General features: G+C 34.6%; 1 protein-coding gene across 1 annotated transcript; it reads left to right on the forward strand.

Annotated features, from left to right (window-relative positions):
- Positions 1 to 503: 503 nt before the first annotated feature.
- On the forward strand, positions 504 to 14328 carry AMER3 (APC membrane recruitment protein 3). Its single transcript, XM_039357045.1, has 3 exons — positions 504 to 627; positions 2916 to 5859; positions 13757 to 14328. The coding sequence occupies exon 2, from the start codon at positions 2927 to 2929 to the stop codon at positions 5843 to 5845; it is 2919 nt and encodes a 972-aa protein (XP_039212979.1). The 5' UTR covers positions 504 to 627; positions 2916 to 2926; the 3' UTR covers positions 5846 to 5859; positions 13757 to 14328.
- Positions 14329 to 19163: the final 4835 nt, after the last annotated feature.

Here is a 19163-nt window from a genome sequence, read left to right on the forward strand (position 1 = left end):
AAAATAAACAAGCATTATTGATAGTTGCATACAGTTTAGTCCATGTCATGTCTGATATTAGATTTCTTGTATTATATATGCTTTTTGTATAAACGATAGCATTTTTTTTAAAAAAAATCCCTAATCAGCAGATTGTAGCACATCTTAACAAGGGACATAATTAACAACAAGCTATTATCCTTAAAGCACATCAGTTAATGATATATATTAAAACACTATTATTTATTGCCTTTGAAAACCAGTCTTACAAACCATGTGTAAACGTGTGTGTGCATGTAATTTTCAGAGAACAAAAATATATTTTATTATAGCACTCAGTAGTCATCAGCTACTACACAGATGGCTTGTAAAAACCTCACTGTTCTAAAATTGGCTACATGTAAAAATTTGAAATCCATGCACAGAATGACATCTAATACCTGAAGAGACTGAAAGATTGGTTAAAAGAAGGAAGAAGAAGAGAGAGGGAGGGAAAAAAGAGAGAGGGAGGAGCAAATCCCAGTAAAGGGAAGAAATCAGCTCTTACGAGTCTTGAATATATTTCATGAGCTTCTATATAAAGACACAACAGCCTCAGTAAAAAGGATGTAGTAATAAGGACTTCTGCAGCTGGCATAATAAGACATGGTGAGTGTGATCTTTTGTTGCCTTACTGGGTTGCTACATTTTGGTGCAGGGGTGTGGTGTATTTATTTTTCTTTGTCAGTGCTAGAGTGTTTAGGATTATTTTGAATGAATTGCTTGCCACAGTTCCTTTTTCATATTTTCAACACGCACACATTCTTTGTGTAGAAACTAAACAGCAAAATTATGAGATCTGGTAGGATAAATACTTAGTGTCCTTGTACAACAGATTGCTATATATAACCAGTAACGAAATGCTGATTTTCTCTTAGGTGAATGCAAACAAGTATTTGTGTATATGTGTGTTGTGGGGCGGAGGGGAGGCTTTTCCCTCTGGAGACAATCTAGTGATTGGATGCTATATTATATGTCGCATGCCATGCAAGCGTTCCTTAAGGTGTGAAGGAAAACAAGAACAACACATCCCTCAGCTTTAGACATGGGGGAGGAAGGCAGAGACCTTTATAAATAATTGGTGCAGAATTTTCACACAAGAGGCATCGTGATGTGAAATCAATTAATCCCTCCCCCACATTCCAGTGTACAGTTCCTTTCCAACTGGCCATTTTCACAATTGCAGCAAATGAGTAATTTACTGCAACTCTTCTTCAGATGGCTGGTCAGAGTACCAGATAAGGTACTATCCATTGTGCTGATTATCTAGGAATAGTGCCATGCATGTAAGGAAAGAAAAGTGGGGAAAAGCAGCATAGGTGATACTATTATGTATCTTATTTTTCAAGGAGAGAAGTGAAGATGTTGCAACAAAAGGGCTTTTTCCAAACTACATAACCACATTCATTTAATTAAACAATTGCTTGAATCTTTTTACATTCTAAAAAGATTAATACTTTTCATGTGCAAACATGAAAGGTTAACAGTTTAAAGAATTGTTTTTTAATGGACATTCTGCTCTAGTCTGAAAATGATCCAAAGGAGAGTCAGATGTTTTGATCCATCTGTGAGAAAATCAGGGGCTTGTCCTATAGCAGTTGAAATGAAAATATTGTTTTACCAAAGAGAGGAAAATGATAAGAGGACCAATGAAATGAAAAAGAACTTCTGCTTCATGGAAGAAGGATTCTTTTTAAATGTGTGGGAAGTTGTATTGATAAAGTTTGTTTAGAAAACATGCACACATACCCAAATATACCACCCCTTTATTTGATTGAAAAAACTAAGAATGCAAAGCTAAGGAATTGTAGAAATATATAAAATGACATCACTTAATATAAAGCATATCTGAGGGACCTGTGGAAGAGCCAAGGGGAAGGAGGTATCCATACTTCAGGAAATAAGCTGTTCCGGTAGAGAGAAGCGTCTACAGAAAACATTGTATTGAATTGTAGTATGTATTAAACTTACAATAAATAACAACCACAGGTATTCATTTGTTTAGTTGAAATCAATGGGAATGATTGGAATCACAATTACAAACTCACAATTACTACTGTAATTTGAATTTGAAATCACTAAAGATTTCAAAGGGAATTATCTAAGCATAAGCATAAATCCGATTGAATCCAATACTTACCTTTAGCCTAACATATTGTGAATTAAGATGAAAATTGTGGACTTATGGTTTCCAAAAATGAAATGAATTTTCATAGATAATAGCTAATGTACATTTATATATGTGCCTAACTACTCTAAAAAAAAGCTAGTCTCAAAGCAGTGCTATTCACAAGAACATATTTCAGCTAGAGTAGCCATCTGTTTTGAGAAAGTCATGCTGGAATAGAAGGGATTTTGGATCATTAATGGGTGGCTAATATGAACTTTTAAAAACGACATATTTAAGAGTTTAGTGACCTGACAACCTTTGTTGAGTCTAGCATGCTGCACTGATGGAAATACATTGCACAAAAAACCTCGGGTGGTCTACAAAGCAACACTGAAATATTACAATCATAAATTTTAAAGTATGTAGTAAATATATCTGTAGAGACAAGAGAGTTGGGAGAAACACTAATTCCACTTGGTCAATTCCACTTGATCCTGCCAAGTCACTATGAATATCTGGATTGGATTTGGAAATAATGTATGAACAATTGTTCTTCCTAAACCCTTGACATTCTGGATGTGAGGACAAAGGAAAGGGCATATTTTATTTTACTTAGTTCTGCTTGAGGAATTTAAGTATTTCACTTCTTTACTTAAACAGGTTTGTTTGTATAAATCTGAAACTCCCATTGTAGATAAAATATCACAGATAAGTAATGTTGTTATGTTTCCATCAGAGGTAATGTGGTAGATACCCTTTAAGTTTTATTCTATTTTTCTGTTTATAGGGCCAGCTGTGATGGAGTTCAAAAGAGGAAAAACATTCATAAAATCTGGCATGCATCTGACTCATGAAAAGCTACCTTTAGTGCACTTAAATCCTAGAGAAAAGGATAATGTCAAAGCAGACATAAAAGAGAAGAGCAAGCCTGATGTTGAAATTCAAAAAGCAACTTTTTCTGCAGATAAAAATGGCAGTTTTTCCAGATTAACAAAAACTGGCTCTAGTGAGAGTATACTGCTGCTACCCCAATCTTTCTACAAACCTGTTAGGAAAAGCAAAACCCATGACTGTGTTCTAGGAGGAATAAATAAAATTGAACCATGCAGTTACACTAATGAAAATTCTGAAGAGGACGTTTTAGCTTCTGAAAAAAGCAACAGGAGACTCGTCAACAGTGCCAGCTTTTCTGGGCTTGGAAACACCCAATATTCTAGTGGCAAGAAAGAATCTGTGGTCAACTCAAGCCATTTTTTGAACAGCCCTCAACAGATGATTGATTACCGCAACTTTGTACCCCAAATGCCCTTTGTGCCAGCTGTTGCCAAAAGTATACCTAGGAAGAGAATTTCCCTGAAACGGTCCAAAAAAGGTTTTCGAGATATCTTTCATATTAAAAAAAATAAGCCTGAGAATGTTGCCTTGTTTTCAGAAAAGCAAAAAAGGGCATTTCCAGGCTACAAGTCAGAATTGGCAGGAAAGTTTGGTAAATATTTATTCAAAGCTGGTGAAACCTTTTCTACCGATTTCTTGGCACAAGACTTATCTGATTGTGAGCTTCAGTCTGAGTCTTCATATGAATATTCAAGTACTTTGTGTGAAGATGTTGCTTCCCTGAAAAGCTTTGATTCTCTCACAGGATGTGGAGAAATCTTTGCAGATGAAAGTTCTGCTCATATGGAATTGGAGGTCAGCAAAGAAATTTTGTTTAGACAATCTCACCAAAAAGAGAATCCTGCCATGGGTTCCTTTCAAGGTGGAGTAGAGCAGCTTGCTTCCCCAGCTCAAAATGAAGCAGCTGATTTTTCAAAACTTTGGGACAACATCAACAAATCTGTGCAATTGCACCAGAAGACACTGTTTGATAGGAGTTTGCTAAAAATACCTAGCAGTGAGTTGGAAAAAGCAAAGAAAGAAGCCAAAGGCTCAGTGGCTGACTTGCTTTCTTCTCCTGACTCTTCTAAAGACAGTTCCATAGATACGGGGACCCCAAAGAGTGACAACCAGGAATCTATGTCCACCAGTGATGAAGGATACTATGATTCATTTACTCCTGGGCATGATGATGAAATAAGGGAGGTTCAATCCCCTGGAACACCAACCCAGTTTCCAAGAGACAGTTATAGTGGAGATGCCCTATATGAACTATTCTATGATCCTAATGAAGATCAAATCAGCCCAGTTCTAGATGATGATTTATGCTTCTCTGAAAGCATTTCAGAAAAGGCAGTTGAGATACCTTTATCAATTTACAGCTTTCATGTAGGGTCAGAAGAAAATATGGCTTCCCAGCCAACCATTGACATAATCAGTCAGGGATTCCTTCACAGCACATGGAAGGGCAAAGAATGCTTGCTTAAGCTATGTGATACTGAACTTTCCCTGACCATGGGGATTATCAATTGGCTGCGAAAAAAGCCAGGACTGTTTTCCCCCCAAGAATTTCCTAACAATCCTCAGACAAAGATGAGAAAAGATGATGAGTCAGTGTCTCAATGCATCCCAGATTTTAAGGAAAATAAAAGCAATCCAGGGGCATCTTCAACTGATAGCAAAAGTGAAATCCAGATATATTCAGTAGAAAAAATTGAACATGATCAAAAGGATATCCATTCATGTAGCTTTCTAGAAAGAGAAGAAAATGTGAATGCCATGTCCGAGCTCATAATTAACAATGGCATACCAGGTGACAGACAAAGAGTAGAGGATAGTTGGGATGATCTATTGGTAAATTCATCTGAAATGAAGGTGTTTCTCTCAGAAGAATGTACAGATATTAGTATTGAATCTCTGCCATTAGAGGTCTCAAATGAAGATTCAGTTTGCCACATTGTTATGGATAATCATGATGCAGAATCATGTTCTTCTTACATGACTGCCGCAACTTCTCCAGATTCACTAGAGCCTGAAGATGACAGTGAATCAAAGAATGAATCCTGGTCTGTTGAATGTAAGGATCCAACGGAGCCATTGAGCTTCAGTCATTCTCAAGTTCCCATTAGTGAGACTTCAAAGGAGAATAATACTAACCCAATGCAGCTTTTAGAACATTGTGTTACTCAAGTTGCTTCTTTAAAGATCGGTTATGATTCTAAAAACAAGCCTTTCAAAGATAAAGGGACTGGAAATGAAATGAGCAACGATATAGCTCAATTTAAAAAACACCCCCAGTTGCAAAATGAACACAGTGACATAACCCCAAGGTCAAAGAATTTTCTTGGCCATCATGCAAATCAATATAATGTTCAAATAACAACTGATGCCAAGTCTTCATCTTTTACGAATCAGAAAGAAAATATAATTTGTTCTGAAGATGAGAAAAACTTAAGTATCTTAGATCGTGTTGGTCAAATTACAAAAAATAAACTGATGTTCGAATATGCTCAACTGAATAGTCAAGCCTTGTCTTATATTAAAGATTTCAGAGTTGAACTTAATACTCAGAATTCTTCTGCAATGTCAGACATTTGCAGGCCTACATTTTTACCATTCTTCAGTTCCATTTGCTCAGATTCAGCCAATCAATTTTCACAATCTTTCTGCAAAAGGTTCCGTTCATTGGGGAAGCATTCATACAATCAAGGGATTATACCAGCTGCCCTGCCCTTTAATGACTATTCAAAATTACATTGTAAAGTACTACCACAAGTTGCTTCACTTTCACTTTCAAAGGATGATGTCAAAGAGAGAACAATAATGGAGAAAAACCAAGAATAACTGGCTGAAATAAGGTGAGGTTTTGAGGTAAAATCAATGTTGCATTGAGGAAAAAATACAAATATTTCCTTTCCATTTATCTTGGCTAGCCAAATATTTTTAGGAATTCTATAACTGTTATGGCTTTATTCTTTACTCTCTTTCTGAAACTTTATTCCTCTCCTTATATTACATGGTTAAAATGAGATAAAAAAATAAACCACAAGAAATGTATTTATTTGCAACTACAAGTAATCTGTAATCTAGGTATTGTTACCCCCACATTAGACATTTATGACATAGAAGAAAATTCATTCTTCTGTAATTATTTTTTGCTTAATCATGTGGAAATGACTTATGTTGATCATTTGTAGAGTATATAAATCAAAAGTAATTTGACACATGCAATTATATTTCTATAATTAATGTTGAAACTAGGATTGTATTACACACACCACACACGCACACACACACATACACACACAATTTCTCATATTTTAACCAGTTCCCATTTAGCTGGATAAAAATTAAATTACTTTTTGAAATTTCTTTTAAAGAAGAAGAGAATTTTGGCTAAATTCATATGGGTAAAGTGTTATTCTAACTTTCTTTACATAAACATTTCTCCCAGTGTGCACCTTCTCTGGCTTACTACACATCAACATCCCTAGTCCAAAGCATTATTGATATCTAAAATGAAATATGCATTCTGTATAATTCAATGTTTACTGATCCTATTTCACAGCAAATATATCTTTTGTGAAAAACTGTGGGAAAAAGCAATTGTTGTTGCTTGTATTTGTGATTTTAATTACTAATTACTGTGTTTAAACATGCATGAAAGGACACATATAGTAAGTGTGCATATTATGACCTGACTGAGAAGGTAAGATCAAATCAAGTCTGTCTCATGACTCACTACATCATAGATACACACAACCCCTGCAAAGTGAGGGAGGGAGAAGTGGGGGTGGTTGTGGGGGTGGGATGGGGAGGTGGGGGATGGTTGTGTGGCCAGATGAGGATTCTTTCTTTGGCTATTTCCTGGTTTCTGCCTCCTGAATATGAATACAGAATATCACAGAGCATGCTCAGTGATCAACTAGCCAGCAACTTTCATAGAAGAGTAAAGAAAAAGCTATTATTTCATAGGTGGGAAGGGTATTAATTAATTTTAGAAATAAGAATGTTTTATTTAACAAGTGGCAATGGGAAATATACTGTATTTGTTTTAAAGAAAAATAAATTCTCAGTATAGATGGGAAGGAAATAATATGTCGAACTAAATCATTATTGATTTAATTATACATTTTTATTAACATCAACTAATTATTTTATTTTATTACACTTATATCTGCAGACAACTAAAACTTTATGAGGATCTCATAAATATATGATATCCTGATATACATATCATGAGATATGATATACATATCAGGAGAGATTGGAGGAACTGAATATGTATAGCCTGGAGAACAGAAGGGAAAGGGGTGACATGACTAAAATCTTTAAATATATTAGAGTGTGAAAAACATTCTGGAAGGCAGTATTTTCAATATTAAGCAAAAACAAAGAACACCAGGGTATAACCTCAAACTGACAGGAGCAAAGTTCAAAAGTAATATTAGAAAGTGTTACTTTACAGAAAGAATAGTGGAAACTTGGAACCAACTTCCAGCAGAAGTAGTGAGTCAATCATCAGTAACTGAGTTTAAACATGTTTTCGGATACACATCATGCGATAAAAATAAAACAAAAAATAAAATAATAAAATAATAATAAATTAATTAAAAAAAAACAAATAAACTCAAAGGGCAGACTTGATGAACCACTAGGTCTTTTTCTGCCGACACTTTTTTTATGTTTCTATATTTCTATTGGAGCCTGCAATAACTGTTCAGGAGAGGTACTGCAAACAGACATTATAGAACTTGGGGCATTTTCTAATATGCTCTTTTTTAGCAGCTGTAGCATGCCACCAGTTGTCAATAAAATTGCCTGTCAGTCAGTGCAATCCTATGACTAGCTATGCAAAATAAAACTTCTTGTTAGTGAGGCTTGTAGTTGTGTAAAGGACTGCAGTGTTAATGTTCCTCTCCCCTCCCTGCCCCACATTTTGTGTCTGAGAAAGGATACTGTGTACCCTAAGATTTGTTATAAATGCTCATTTAAAATGTTGACACAATCTCTGGTTACATCAGCATTTAATCTATTTAGTAATTTTAGTACATCACTGACTAATTTCTTCTGGATACCTGCTAATATTTCAACTAAATAACCTACACGTCAACAGGAATATTTGTGATATATCCAGATTTCAATTCGTATAGAGCTTACTTTTAGGATCACTTTATATAAGCGTTTTTCATTTACAATGTTTTGAATGTCTGTGCATATTTACACCTTAAGTACAAATATTAAGATTTTTTTTCTATTTTTTGTAAATTGTTTTATATTCTTACAAAGAACACATTACTTTGATGCCATTAATATGTTAATAATGTGTTTTTAGTCAGGAAAGATATCAGATGAAATGTAAGGGGGCTTACTAGTTAATAAATTTCTTTCTCAAAGCTGAAATACAATTGTGAACAGCAATCCAGATCTTACTTCTTAGCACATTTGGCATGTGCATTTGCTATTTATTTTCCATTTTTTAAAGAAAGGCTCAAAGTCTCTTCATAATGGAAATAAGAAAAATAATTTAAAATAATCTCAATTTATAGAAAAACATGAAGCTTAGCCACTGCTGCCAGTAGCTTAGAAGGGATCTCAGGTAAAAATGATAGCACCTTTTAAAACCACAAATGTACCAATTCATAGAAGTGCACTGGGAATAAAGACCAGGGAGCAGTCTTACCAATTTTCCTTGTGAGAAATTTGAAGATTTCTGACTGACTATCAATCGATGCAGCCATTTTGTGAATAAGGAATTCCATCATAATGGCAATTATTTTATGAAAAGATGTATAATAAACTAGTATTGCTCACTAGCCAAGAAAAGTTGTTTTTTTTCCTAAATTGCACCATGATTGTGCTATAACATGAAGTGTAGAAGAAAAACTAATGTTTAGACATGGATTGCACATAACTCTTCTCTGTACTCTTTCTAGAGTCTCAAAAGATGTTGAGACTCTATAAAGAATATAGAGAAGAGCAACAAAGATTATTAGGGGACTGGAGGCTAAAGCATATAAGGAAAGGCTGCTAGAATTGGGGAATGTCTAGTCTAATGAAGAGAAGGACAAGGGGTGACATGATAGCAGTGTTCCAATATCTCAGGGGCTGCCACAAAGAAGAGGGAGTCAAGCTATTTTCCAAGGTGCCTGAAGTTAGGACAAGAAGCAATGGGTGGAAACTAATCAAGGAGAAAAGCAACCTAGAACTAAGGAGAAACTTCCTGACAGTTAGAACAATTAACCAGTGGAACAACCTGCCTCCAGAAGTGGTGAATGATCCATCACTGGAAGTTTTTAAGAAGAGACTGGACAGCCATTTGTCCGAAATAGTATAGGGTTTTCTGCCTGAGCAGGGGGTTGGACTAGATGACCTCCAATGTCCCTTCCAACTTTATTATTATTATTATTATTATTATTATTATTTAGCCATAGATAATGGCTAAAATGATGATGATGATGATGATGATGATTAAAATCTGTATTAATGCAATTCTATAGTGTGATACACTATAGAAATGCATTAATACAGATTTTAATCATCATCATCATCATCATCATCATCATCATCATCATCATCATCATTTTAGCCTTTGTCTATCTACTGCAGGATAAAGGCCTCCTCTACATTTTCCCAACCTATATGGTCCTGAGCTTTCTTTTGCAAATTTGGCCGGCAATACTTGCTGATGTTGTTGATCCATCTTGTTTTAGATCTCTTTCATGGACATTTTTTATCATGGGATCTGCCTTGGTCCACCTGCCATCAGTTCTTCTTGCTATGTGACCAGTCCATTTTCATTTCAATTCTTTTCTCTCTTGATGATGTCATATACTTTCAATTGTTCTCTAATCCATGTGCAGATCTTTCTATCTTGACTTGTGATGCCAAGCATGTATCTTTCCATGTCTCTTTGCACCACTTGTAGCTTTTATATCGATTGTGAGGTTAGTGTCCATGTTTCACTGGCTTATGTTAGGGCAGGTAGCACACACTGATTGAAAACATTTCTCTTCAGACATAGGGGGAGGTTGTTCTTGAAAATTAAGCTTAGCTTGCCAAATGCCTGCCAATCACATTTAACAGGCGGTTCAATTTTCTTTATTGTATCACCTTCCATTGAGGTCCATTGGCCAAGGTATATTTAGTGATCTACTACATCTAGTTCTTCTCCAAATATAAAAAATGTCTTTCTTTAGTGAATTTATTAAATAGCTTTTAATATAGCTTTTAACAGTCCTTTTTTTCTAAAAAAAAAAAAGGTGCCGGAACTCACACACATCATACAACCCGCCTTGCCTACCCTCCAAGGTTCCATCCAAAAAAGGTGCCGGAACTCCGTTCTGGGCGTTCTATGAGAAAAAAAGCCCTGGCTTTTAATATAGTTTTTAAAATAAAATTTAATTTTAAATATAATGGTAACATAATTTTAATATATTTTTCCTCTAAGATTCAGATTGAAACTGTAAATTTTGTTCTTAATTGCCAATACATATACTATTTAAAAATCCAATAAAATTACAATAAAAGTAGCAAAAATATATGGAAGAGTTCTAGATACTTAGGAAACAAAAAACATTTATTTCTACATTGTTGATGCTACTTGGTCTTCATTAAATCATTACTTCTGGGGGAAAAAAATACAGCTTCCTGGTCAATAGTACAAAACTTTTATTTATCAGCTAATGAGGTATTTCTCAACCTTTGCAACTTTAAGATGTGTGGCTTTTAAATTGCTGGCTCGGTAATTCTGGGGGATGAACTCCACACAACTTAAAGTTATTAATTTTGAGAAACACTGAGGTAATGCCTATGTTTCAAGCAGCTGCTAAAACATAAGAGCAAGGTTCAGTTTTAAAAGCTGGTAACTGCACTTTCTAATAGCACTTTCTGTAGAATATAGCTCAGGTTATATATATGGCGACACATAAGGTAGTCAGGTCCATTCACTTAGGTCCCTTCAGCATAGGAAGATTTGCTTCAGCATAGGAAGTTTCTGATAAACCAAAATCCCTGATGATGCAGCAAATTCTATTCATATCCAAGTATATGCACAGCTGTGGATAGAGGGGTGCAGCTGGTATGTAAAGCAATGTTAAAGGTGGGGATTCTGTATTTTAACATTGTATCTGACATCAAATGCTTTACCCTGATAATGATTTGATACAGGACACACATTTCTGCTATAAGCCTCAGTTATTATCTTTTGACTAGAAAAGCTGTATTGATCAGTGGTAGGCCCAAGGCTCTGAGAGTAATTTGAATGTCAACTAGCATCTGCCCAGAAAGAAAAAAAAAGATGCTAGATTAAACAATTTTATACTTCATTAAACAGCACTCTTTCAGCACTGGTTTTGACTCATCATATTGCCAGCATCTAATCTGTTCACTGCTTGCCATTCCTGTAATATTTCTCCTCTCTAACCTGGCTAAAGGACGTTTAAAATAGGATTTCCCCGAAATTGGGAAATTATGGAGATTATTGTAGCCCCTTAACTGTAATCCAACCCTTATAGTGGTCAAGGACAGAATGAAAAAGAAATGCATTATTGCAGCCCTTTCTCAAAATAACTCCTTGCATCTCCATGCAAAAGCAAGTTTCCATGGTGACATGTTTAGAGGGTTGGCTTGGCAAACTCAGACAGTACTTCACTAAACAGTTGCCACGGATTTGAAATCAGGGTATGTTATACACTCCTTCTCTTTCTTTTGGAAAATATGCGTTCAAAATGGTATGTGGCAATTTTATTTAAGGAATGGGGGGTACAAATAGCAGAAACAGAGTTATCTTTATATTAACATAATTGAGAACTGAGCAAAAGAGTAGATCTTAGCTGGAGACTGATACTCCACAGACTTTCTTTTCATTCAAATTAAATATTTTTTAATGAATTAAAGCCATAGCATTTACTTACAGATTATTCAAAATAGGCTGCCATCAACTCAAGAATTTTGTAAGACAAATAAAGGGCATGGAGGAAATTTACTGTTTTGTGGCTGATTGTACAACCCATGAAAATGGGAATGATGGAAAAGACAAATTGCCTGAGGCATATCCTCTAGTCCAGTGGTTCTCAACCTTTTTAATGCCGCGACACCCAACCGGTCGTAAGTCGCGGACTACTCAACCGATCGTAAGTCGAAGACTACTCAACTGGTGCAGCACTGTTTGCAGACTGGGACTTTTGGCGGGCTTAGCAGGGCAGAGACAGCCTGGACAATTCCTATTGGCTTTTGAAAGCCAATAGAATTAGACTCTATTCAAGAGTTCTATTCTATTGGTTTTCAAAAGCCAATAGAATAAAAGGGAGTAGCACAGCTAAGGAAAAGGGGGAAAAAATGGCGGACTGCGTTTTTTGACGACCCCCGTGAAATGGTCATTTGACCCCAAATAGGGTCCCGACCCTAAGGCTGAGAATCACTGCTCTAGTCTAATAGGAGATGCCAAATTCAACAAAAACATTATTATGTTTTGCAATTCAGAGATTTCTGAATTGTTTTAATTAATTTTTAAACTTTTTTCTAAAAAGTATATGTGTTTGAATTGAAGCTATCTAGGAAGATAATTATGTACAAATTGCATTTTAGGAAGTTAAATTGTTTGTAAAAGTATAAATAGTGGCAAATTATATAACAAAATGTAAATGCTAAGACAAACACACAAAAAAATGGATATACATCTTCATGATAATTTTTAAGAAACTATAGATCTTTTTAGAAATAGGATTGAATATGTTAAATTGATTTTTTTTATTTAAAGAAAAGAATATATCTGATTCTGATTTCATTTAGGAGCTACTTCTGGATTTTGTGCTTGTGCTGGAAGGAATGAAACTTTGATGTTGGTTTTACTGATCAGATAGGTTCATCGTTATATAAATAGCTAGTATATATTACTGTGTAAAAACAAAAAGTTGAGGCTATAATGTTATTATCTTCTACTGTGCTAAAAAGAGACAGAAGTCAATTTTTTTTTCAATTTCCCCTTCTACTTCACACTCTTTTGTCTTCCCTTTTGCCTCCCATAGTTTTCATTATTTTTTATTTTCTTTTGTATTTTATATTCTGATAAGATAATAAAATTTAATAAAAAAGAAATAGGGTTAAATAAACAATTAAAACAATTAAATGAAAACAATTAAAAACAGTAAAAATGGAAATTTATTGGGTTGTTGGGATCTGGCTGGGGAAGAAAAATGTCAGGCTAATAATGTTAGAGAAAAAAGTGCCAAGTAATCAGAGGCATAATGAATTGCTTAGCTCCATTTTTCATTGCGGTTCTAAATATATTACATTATTATCCATATTGTGTATTCAACAATATTAGAAATTGTGGAATGTAGTAGCAAAAGTTGCTTGTCCCCCTCTATTTTTTTTTGAAGGGCTACAACTATATAAACAAGAAGCCACCACTGCTATAGCTCAACCTGAGGAAGAAGCTGGTATTATAGGTTCCATAGTATACAGGTGGGATATATTTGTTAGGGCACAGACCTTCATCATTTATACTATTGGACCATTTTTTCACTTCACTTATGTATGTAGTAAATGGTATATTTTGAAAATGATACAATAAAATAGATGTTGATTAATTTAACATTCTTCACTGAAACCATGCAATTGTAGAACACAGTTCCTCTATCACTTGTCCTCATAATATATTAATCACAATATTCTTGAAAAATTCCAAGCTGGAAAAGTTGTCTTTTAAAAAGCTGTATAATAAAGAAATACTGTATGTTCTTCATATTCCAGGTACAACTTTAAAGAAAGCTGCTCTTCCTCTACATTCTTTAAAAGTAAATTTCTCATCAAGTGAGGTAAGAAATTGGCGACCCAATGACAGAGAACTAATGAAGATGCAACTGTGGATAATCATGTTCCTCTTAATCTCCTACCAGAAGAATTTGGATTTAAATGACCATAGTATATTCTTAACATCTTGTTATTTTATTCATTGAATGCATCTGACAAATTAAAGGTGACAACTTGTCTATAGGGAACTGAGTCAAATGTAAATATTCCTTTTATTTTTAGAATATAGGTATATCCTTTCCTCATAATTCTCTTTACTGTGGGCAATTTTGGGAGATTTCAGAACATGTAAGTATTATGCCATGATACCCTATTAAAAGCAATGCCTCAGCCCAGTTAAGATTGTTGTTATGTGTACAAAGGATGCAAATGAATGTATTCCTAAATGTATAAGGATCTCTGCATGCAAATGAGTGCTTTATTCTGGAATTTAGGCGGTTGTTCTAGCCCAGTGATGGCGAACCTTTTAGAGACCAAGTGCCCAAACTGCAACCCAAAACCCACTTATGTATCGTCGGGTGCCGGGTGGGCGTGCCCCATTGGGTGGGTGTGGCCCATTGGGTGGGCATGGCTGCGGTGGTAACGGCAGACTGGGTGGGACCAAAAAGTTCAATCAATCAATTCCAACTTTGTGAGATCTTTTTTTTTCCTGCGAGAAGTTGAAATTGATTGATTGATTGAACCTTTTTTTTTTTGCACACAGCGGCGGAGGCCTAAAGCGAAAAGGTTTTATAAAACCCAGCTGAAGGCCTAGGACTGGGCCGAGGGCGCATGTGCCCACAGAGAGGGCTCTGCGTGCCCCCTGTGGCACACGTGCCATAGGTTTGCTACCACGGCTCTAGCCACTATCCAGATAGAATAACTCCACAAAATGGTAACATGCAGAATATTTATTGATCAGGAATTCTAAGCATTAACTCACAGTTGTTGAAGATACATCTGTCACATTATTCATATTCTGTTCATTTATGCAGGTAAAAAGAGAATAATTTTCCTCCATCTTCATAAAGATCACATGCTGCTTTGGTTACATTTTCCCCATTCTAGGGAGCTCCTAGCCTCGTGGCTAGGATTCATGGAGAAATAATAAAACTGGCACATAACAGGATGTCTCGTAATAAAAGACCCTCCCAATGGCCAATTAGAACACAGATATAACCAGGTAACAACTAAAACTACATTTCCCAGAAAGCCATCTCTTAAGGAGACAGCTTTTAACCCTTAAAATGCTACTTGCTCTACACCACAGCTCTCAACTTCTAAGCTAGCTATATACTGGACCAGCACATGCTTCATAGCTTTTTCACATAGCTGCTGAGAAACAAGAGCCAATATGATGATAATCAGCAATGGATCTGCATCAGGTTTTCACTTTCCTTATTTCTTTCCTTTCTACCACAAATGGCTGATACAGTTCTTGATTGTACTTCAGCTCACAAATGAGTCTTTTTTCTGATCAGGGAAGTACTCCTAAAGAGCCATGGCAATATGTATGTAACATTGGATTAAAGACCATTTTCCATTGAAATAGTTTAATACTATTGGTTATATGATGATTCACCATTGTGCCTGATTTTAATCATTTGTGCCCATATGTTTTCATCTACAATAGTATATTTTGGAATACAGCTAAGGTGCCCTCTTCAGGCCAAACTGCTGTATACATGTCAGCCATTACAGTATTTAAAAACCCATCTCCTGAATTTGATCGGAAAACTGGGATGGAGAATGAGATTCAAGCAGTAAATGTATATGTGAGCACTTCCCTCCTACTGTATATGCACTCTTGACGTTTCTTGGTGTCATCTTCTGCCTATTTTTATCTCCATCTATCTCACTTCCCATATCAGAATCTCTTTTGGGAAGAGTGTGCTTACTGTAGTTGGATTTAAAAAACAAATGCCAGGACACTATCACATGTTATGGGAGCCAGTGACATAGCAGTGAACATTGGGAGGTTGGAGGCAGCTGCAGAACAATTCTATGTTCTTATTTTAAAAGCACTTTGTACTCAAAGTTTGGTCATCTGGGCAAGAGCATGATTACAGATGTTCATTTTATTTCTTAATTTTTTTTTATAATATCATTTTTGGTATCAGAACGTGGTGCCTACTTCCAAGAGAGTTAGATCTTATAACTAAAGTTGTACCTATTGCTGTCTAGAGGAGTTTATTGTAAGAATCTAAGATTATCTAGATGCCTCAATGGCTGGGAGAAAAGTGTCTCCTGAGAGGTAAGTTGTGAGTTTAGTTTTGTACTTCAGAACTGGCACCATTTTTATTCATCAGAACCTTCTTTGGATATGATCTGGCTTGTTAAATATGATGAATTGTAAATAGAATTTCTGTTGCCATAAAGTCTTCCTTAAAGTGGAAGGAGAATGTTCTGCAAGAGGTTTCAGATCCAGCATGGATTTACAGTGTTGTACTAGTTTCAGTCATACAGGATATAATATTTCTTTCTATAATATCAGCCAATTCTAACACGATTAAAGAAATTACATGTGAAACAGCAGCAGTAAAAAGATATGTGCACAGACAGAATGTAACTCAAATGCTGCTTTGGAGCTCGGCAACAGTTATGACCCTGTTCCAATTCATGTGCCAGATTTTCTCTGGATATAAAAGAAAATTCATGCCAAGCCTACAATATCTGAATGTTCACTTAATGTTGCAATATGTTTTGCATTGGAAGGAATGCATTCTCAGGACACTAATCTTTTTCTCTACTGTGTTAAAATAGTCTACATCCAAACTAAAGTTTAAAAAGTTACAAGATATAGCTTGGATAAATGTTTCTTCTGAGGCACAGAAGTGTCATAGTGCTTGCAAATATCTTTTTTTAGTCTACTTCTGCTTTTGCTTCACTTCATTTGATTAATTTTTACAGTATATATTATAGAGGAGCCTCTTTCCTGAACCAGAAACTTAGTACTTTTAGTTAGGGTTCTCCAGACTTAGAAAAATTACAGCCAAAACAGAGATTTTTTTCTGAGTATTCTACCTCATATTCCAGCATAGTTGGTCATTGGATGCTTCAGCTGATTAGAGATTGGGAATGGTGTTAGCTTTTTTCTAACTGGTCTGCCTTATCAACTTTTGGTTATGTATGGTTTGAATTACCTGAATGGAGTAGAGTGAATCCAGTTCCATCTATTTGTTGATGGCTCCTTTATTTCAATGCCAGGCTTCCAGGAATTCTCTGACTTTTTGGCTGTTGGCATGTTTACTTCTCTTTCTCAGTCTGGATAACCCAACTAAAAATATGAATACAGTAATGAATCTGGGCTAACTTCATCCCAAGAAATCACTAGTAACTTCTTCAGTACAAAATTTTGCATAGCATATTTAGAATAAGGATGATGTTTTGAAGTTAACTGTGTATGTTATGCTTACTGAGTATTCCACTTTACAAAAATGTTGTTAGTTGGCTTAAGCACTATGTAAATAAATACAATTTTATCTCAGAATGTCTATATAACATTTGAACTATTTTCCTCATGTTGTATCAAATGTATAAAATTATACTTGCTGTATTACAGTGATTACTTACATTGCATATCCATATTACTTGATGTTTGTTTTAAGATGATTTTGATGTTTGTTTTGGACATTATTTATAATGTGCCTTTGTCTCTGTCATTATTCAATAACTGCCAGTACTACTAATTATTCTTATTATTATTTCATGAAGATGTCCATTTTATATTGAAATAAATATTGCCTATTTATTTCTGCCATTATGACAAGTGAAGAAACAAATTCTAGGTGAATGCAGTAACATGACTGCCAAGCAAAATATGAGAATAAATATAAATAGTGGTAATAGTGGTAACTGTTTTTTCATGTGATAACATAGAGAGGAAATTGGAGGTCCAGCACTATGGCTCCCATAAAGAGTTACAGAGAGCTTCTTTTTTCTGGCAGAGAGAATGTGTACAAGCTGATATCTTGAATATTCCTGGACAGTGGACATATTAGTCATCTCCATCATCTTCAGCCTGCATATGTGCATGAATGAACAATTTCTGTTGGGAATCTTCATGTTTGCTGGTTATTGTATATAGTCTTTTTTTGGCACTAAAAACATTGTATCTGATACATTTTTAAAATAGTTGTCTAAAATATCCATATTCCAAATTCCATTGATCAAGGAAACAATATTGTCTGAACAGTCCACAATATGAATGAGAGCACACATGCTTTCTTGCATTCATACATTTATGAATCATTCATTTATGAATCAACTTTCATCATCTGTACCATATTTATTTCTATATCTATATAATCAATCTTAAAAAATGTAGTAAGAGAGGAACTGAAATGATTACTCTTTTCTCCAGAAGCCCAAAGTGATAGTGTCTTCTCCAATTTTATCTTCAAAAAAGTCCATATGATGATGTAGGATAGGCTGAGGGATATATCACTAAGTAGGGAATTTGTATTTGAATTTGAATTTGTATCAGCCTAATCCCAATCCATTCCCAATTATTATTCCAAACAACTTTGGATATGACAGGATGAAATTCGTTTATATTAAGGTACTAAATAGTTAATGGTCAAAACCATTGAGAGGCATGATAAAGCACCTATATTATTTTTTAAAATTTATATATTATTTATTAAAACATTTAAAAGGATAGAATAAATAGCTAGATAAAAGACTTAAAAGAGACATAATGGATAAAGTATAAAATATCAGTAAATATCCAAAGAATTTCCAATTATCATAAAATTTAAAATGTATTGTTTTATTCATTAATTAAATATATAAAATTAAGTTCATTATGTCATTTTAAGAAATAAAAAGAAATATCTATATAATTGTAAACATGATATTAACATTGATATCATCACTATTTGTCATTATTATAAAAATAGATGCACATAATCATGTAAAGGGAAAAGATAAAAAAGTTGGAAAAAAATAAAAAAGAAAAAAATGAAAAAGAAAAACAATAAGTAAAAACAGTGTTCCTAAACTAGATAGTTTTAAATTTCTTTCATTGAACCTGACTGATGCATTAACATCTTTACAAACATTGAAATTGTCCTAGTTACTGTTAGTTATTTTTCTCTTAAAAAACATACTGTATTCTAAGTAAGAGTTTTCCTTGTATGACATATGATCCTTTCTCGCTTAAATTTAGCCAAACTTTCATTCTGAATCTATACTGTTAATTTTTCCATTGATTGGTCTATAATTTTTAACAATAGACAATTATTTTTGAGAACTGCAACCATCTCTCGCTCTCTTTTTTTCTCTGTCCCCCTCCCTCCCTCTCTCTCTACCTCTATCCTCCTCCCTCTGTCCCTCTCACACAAAGTATCTAGTGAGGCTATGAGAA

The sequence above is a fragment of the Crotalus tigris genome, unplaced genomic scaffold, assembly GCF_016545835.1.
Source record: "Crotalus tigris isolate CLP2741 ecotype Arizona unplaced genomic scaffold, ASM1654583v1 scf7180000018862.1388955, whole genome shotgun sequence".
In the NCBI taxonomy this organism is placed as follows: domain Eukaryota; kingdom Metazoa; phylum Chordata; class Lepidosauria; order Squamata; family Viperidae; genus Crotalus; species Crotalus tigris.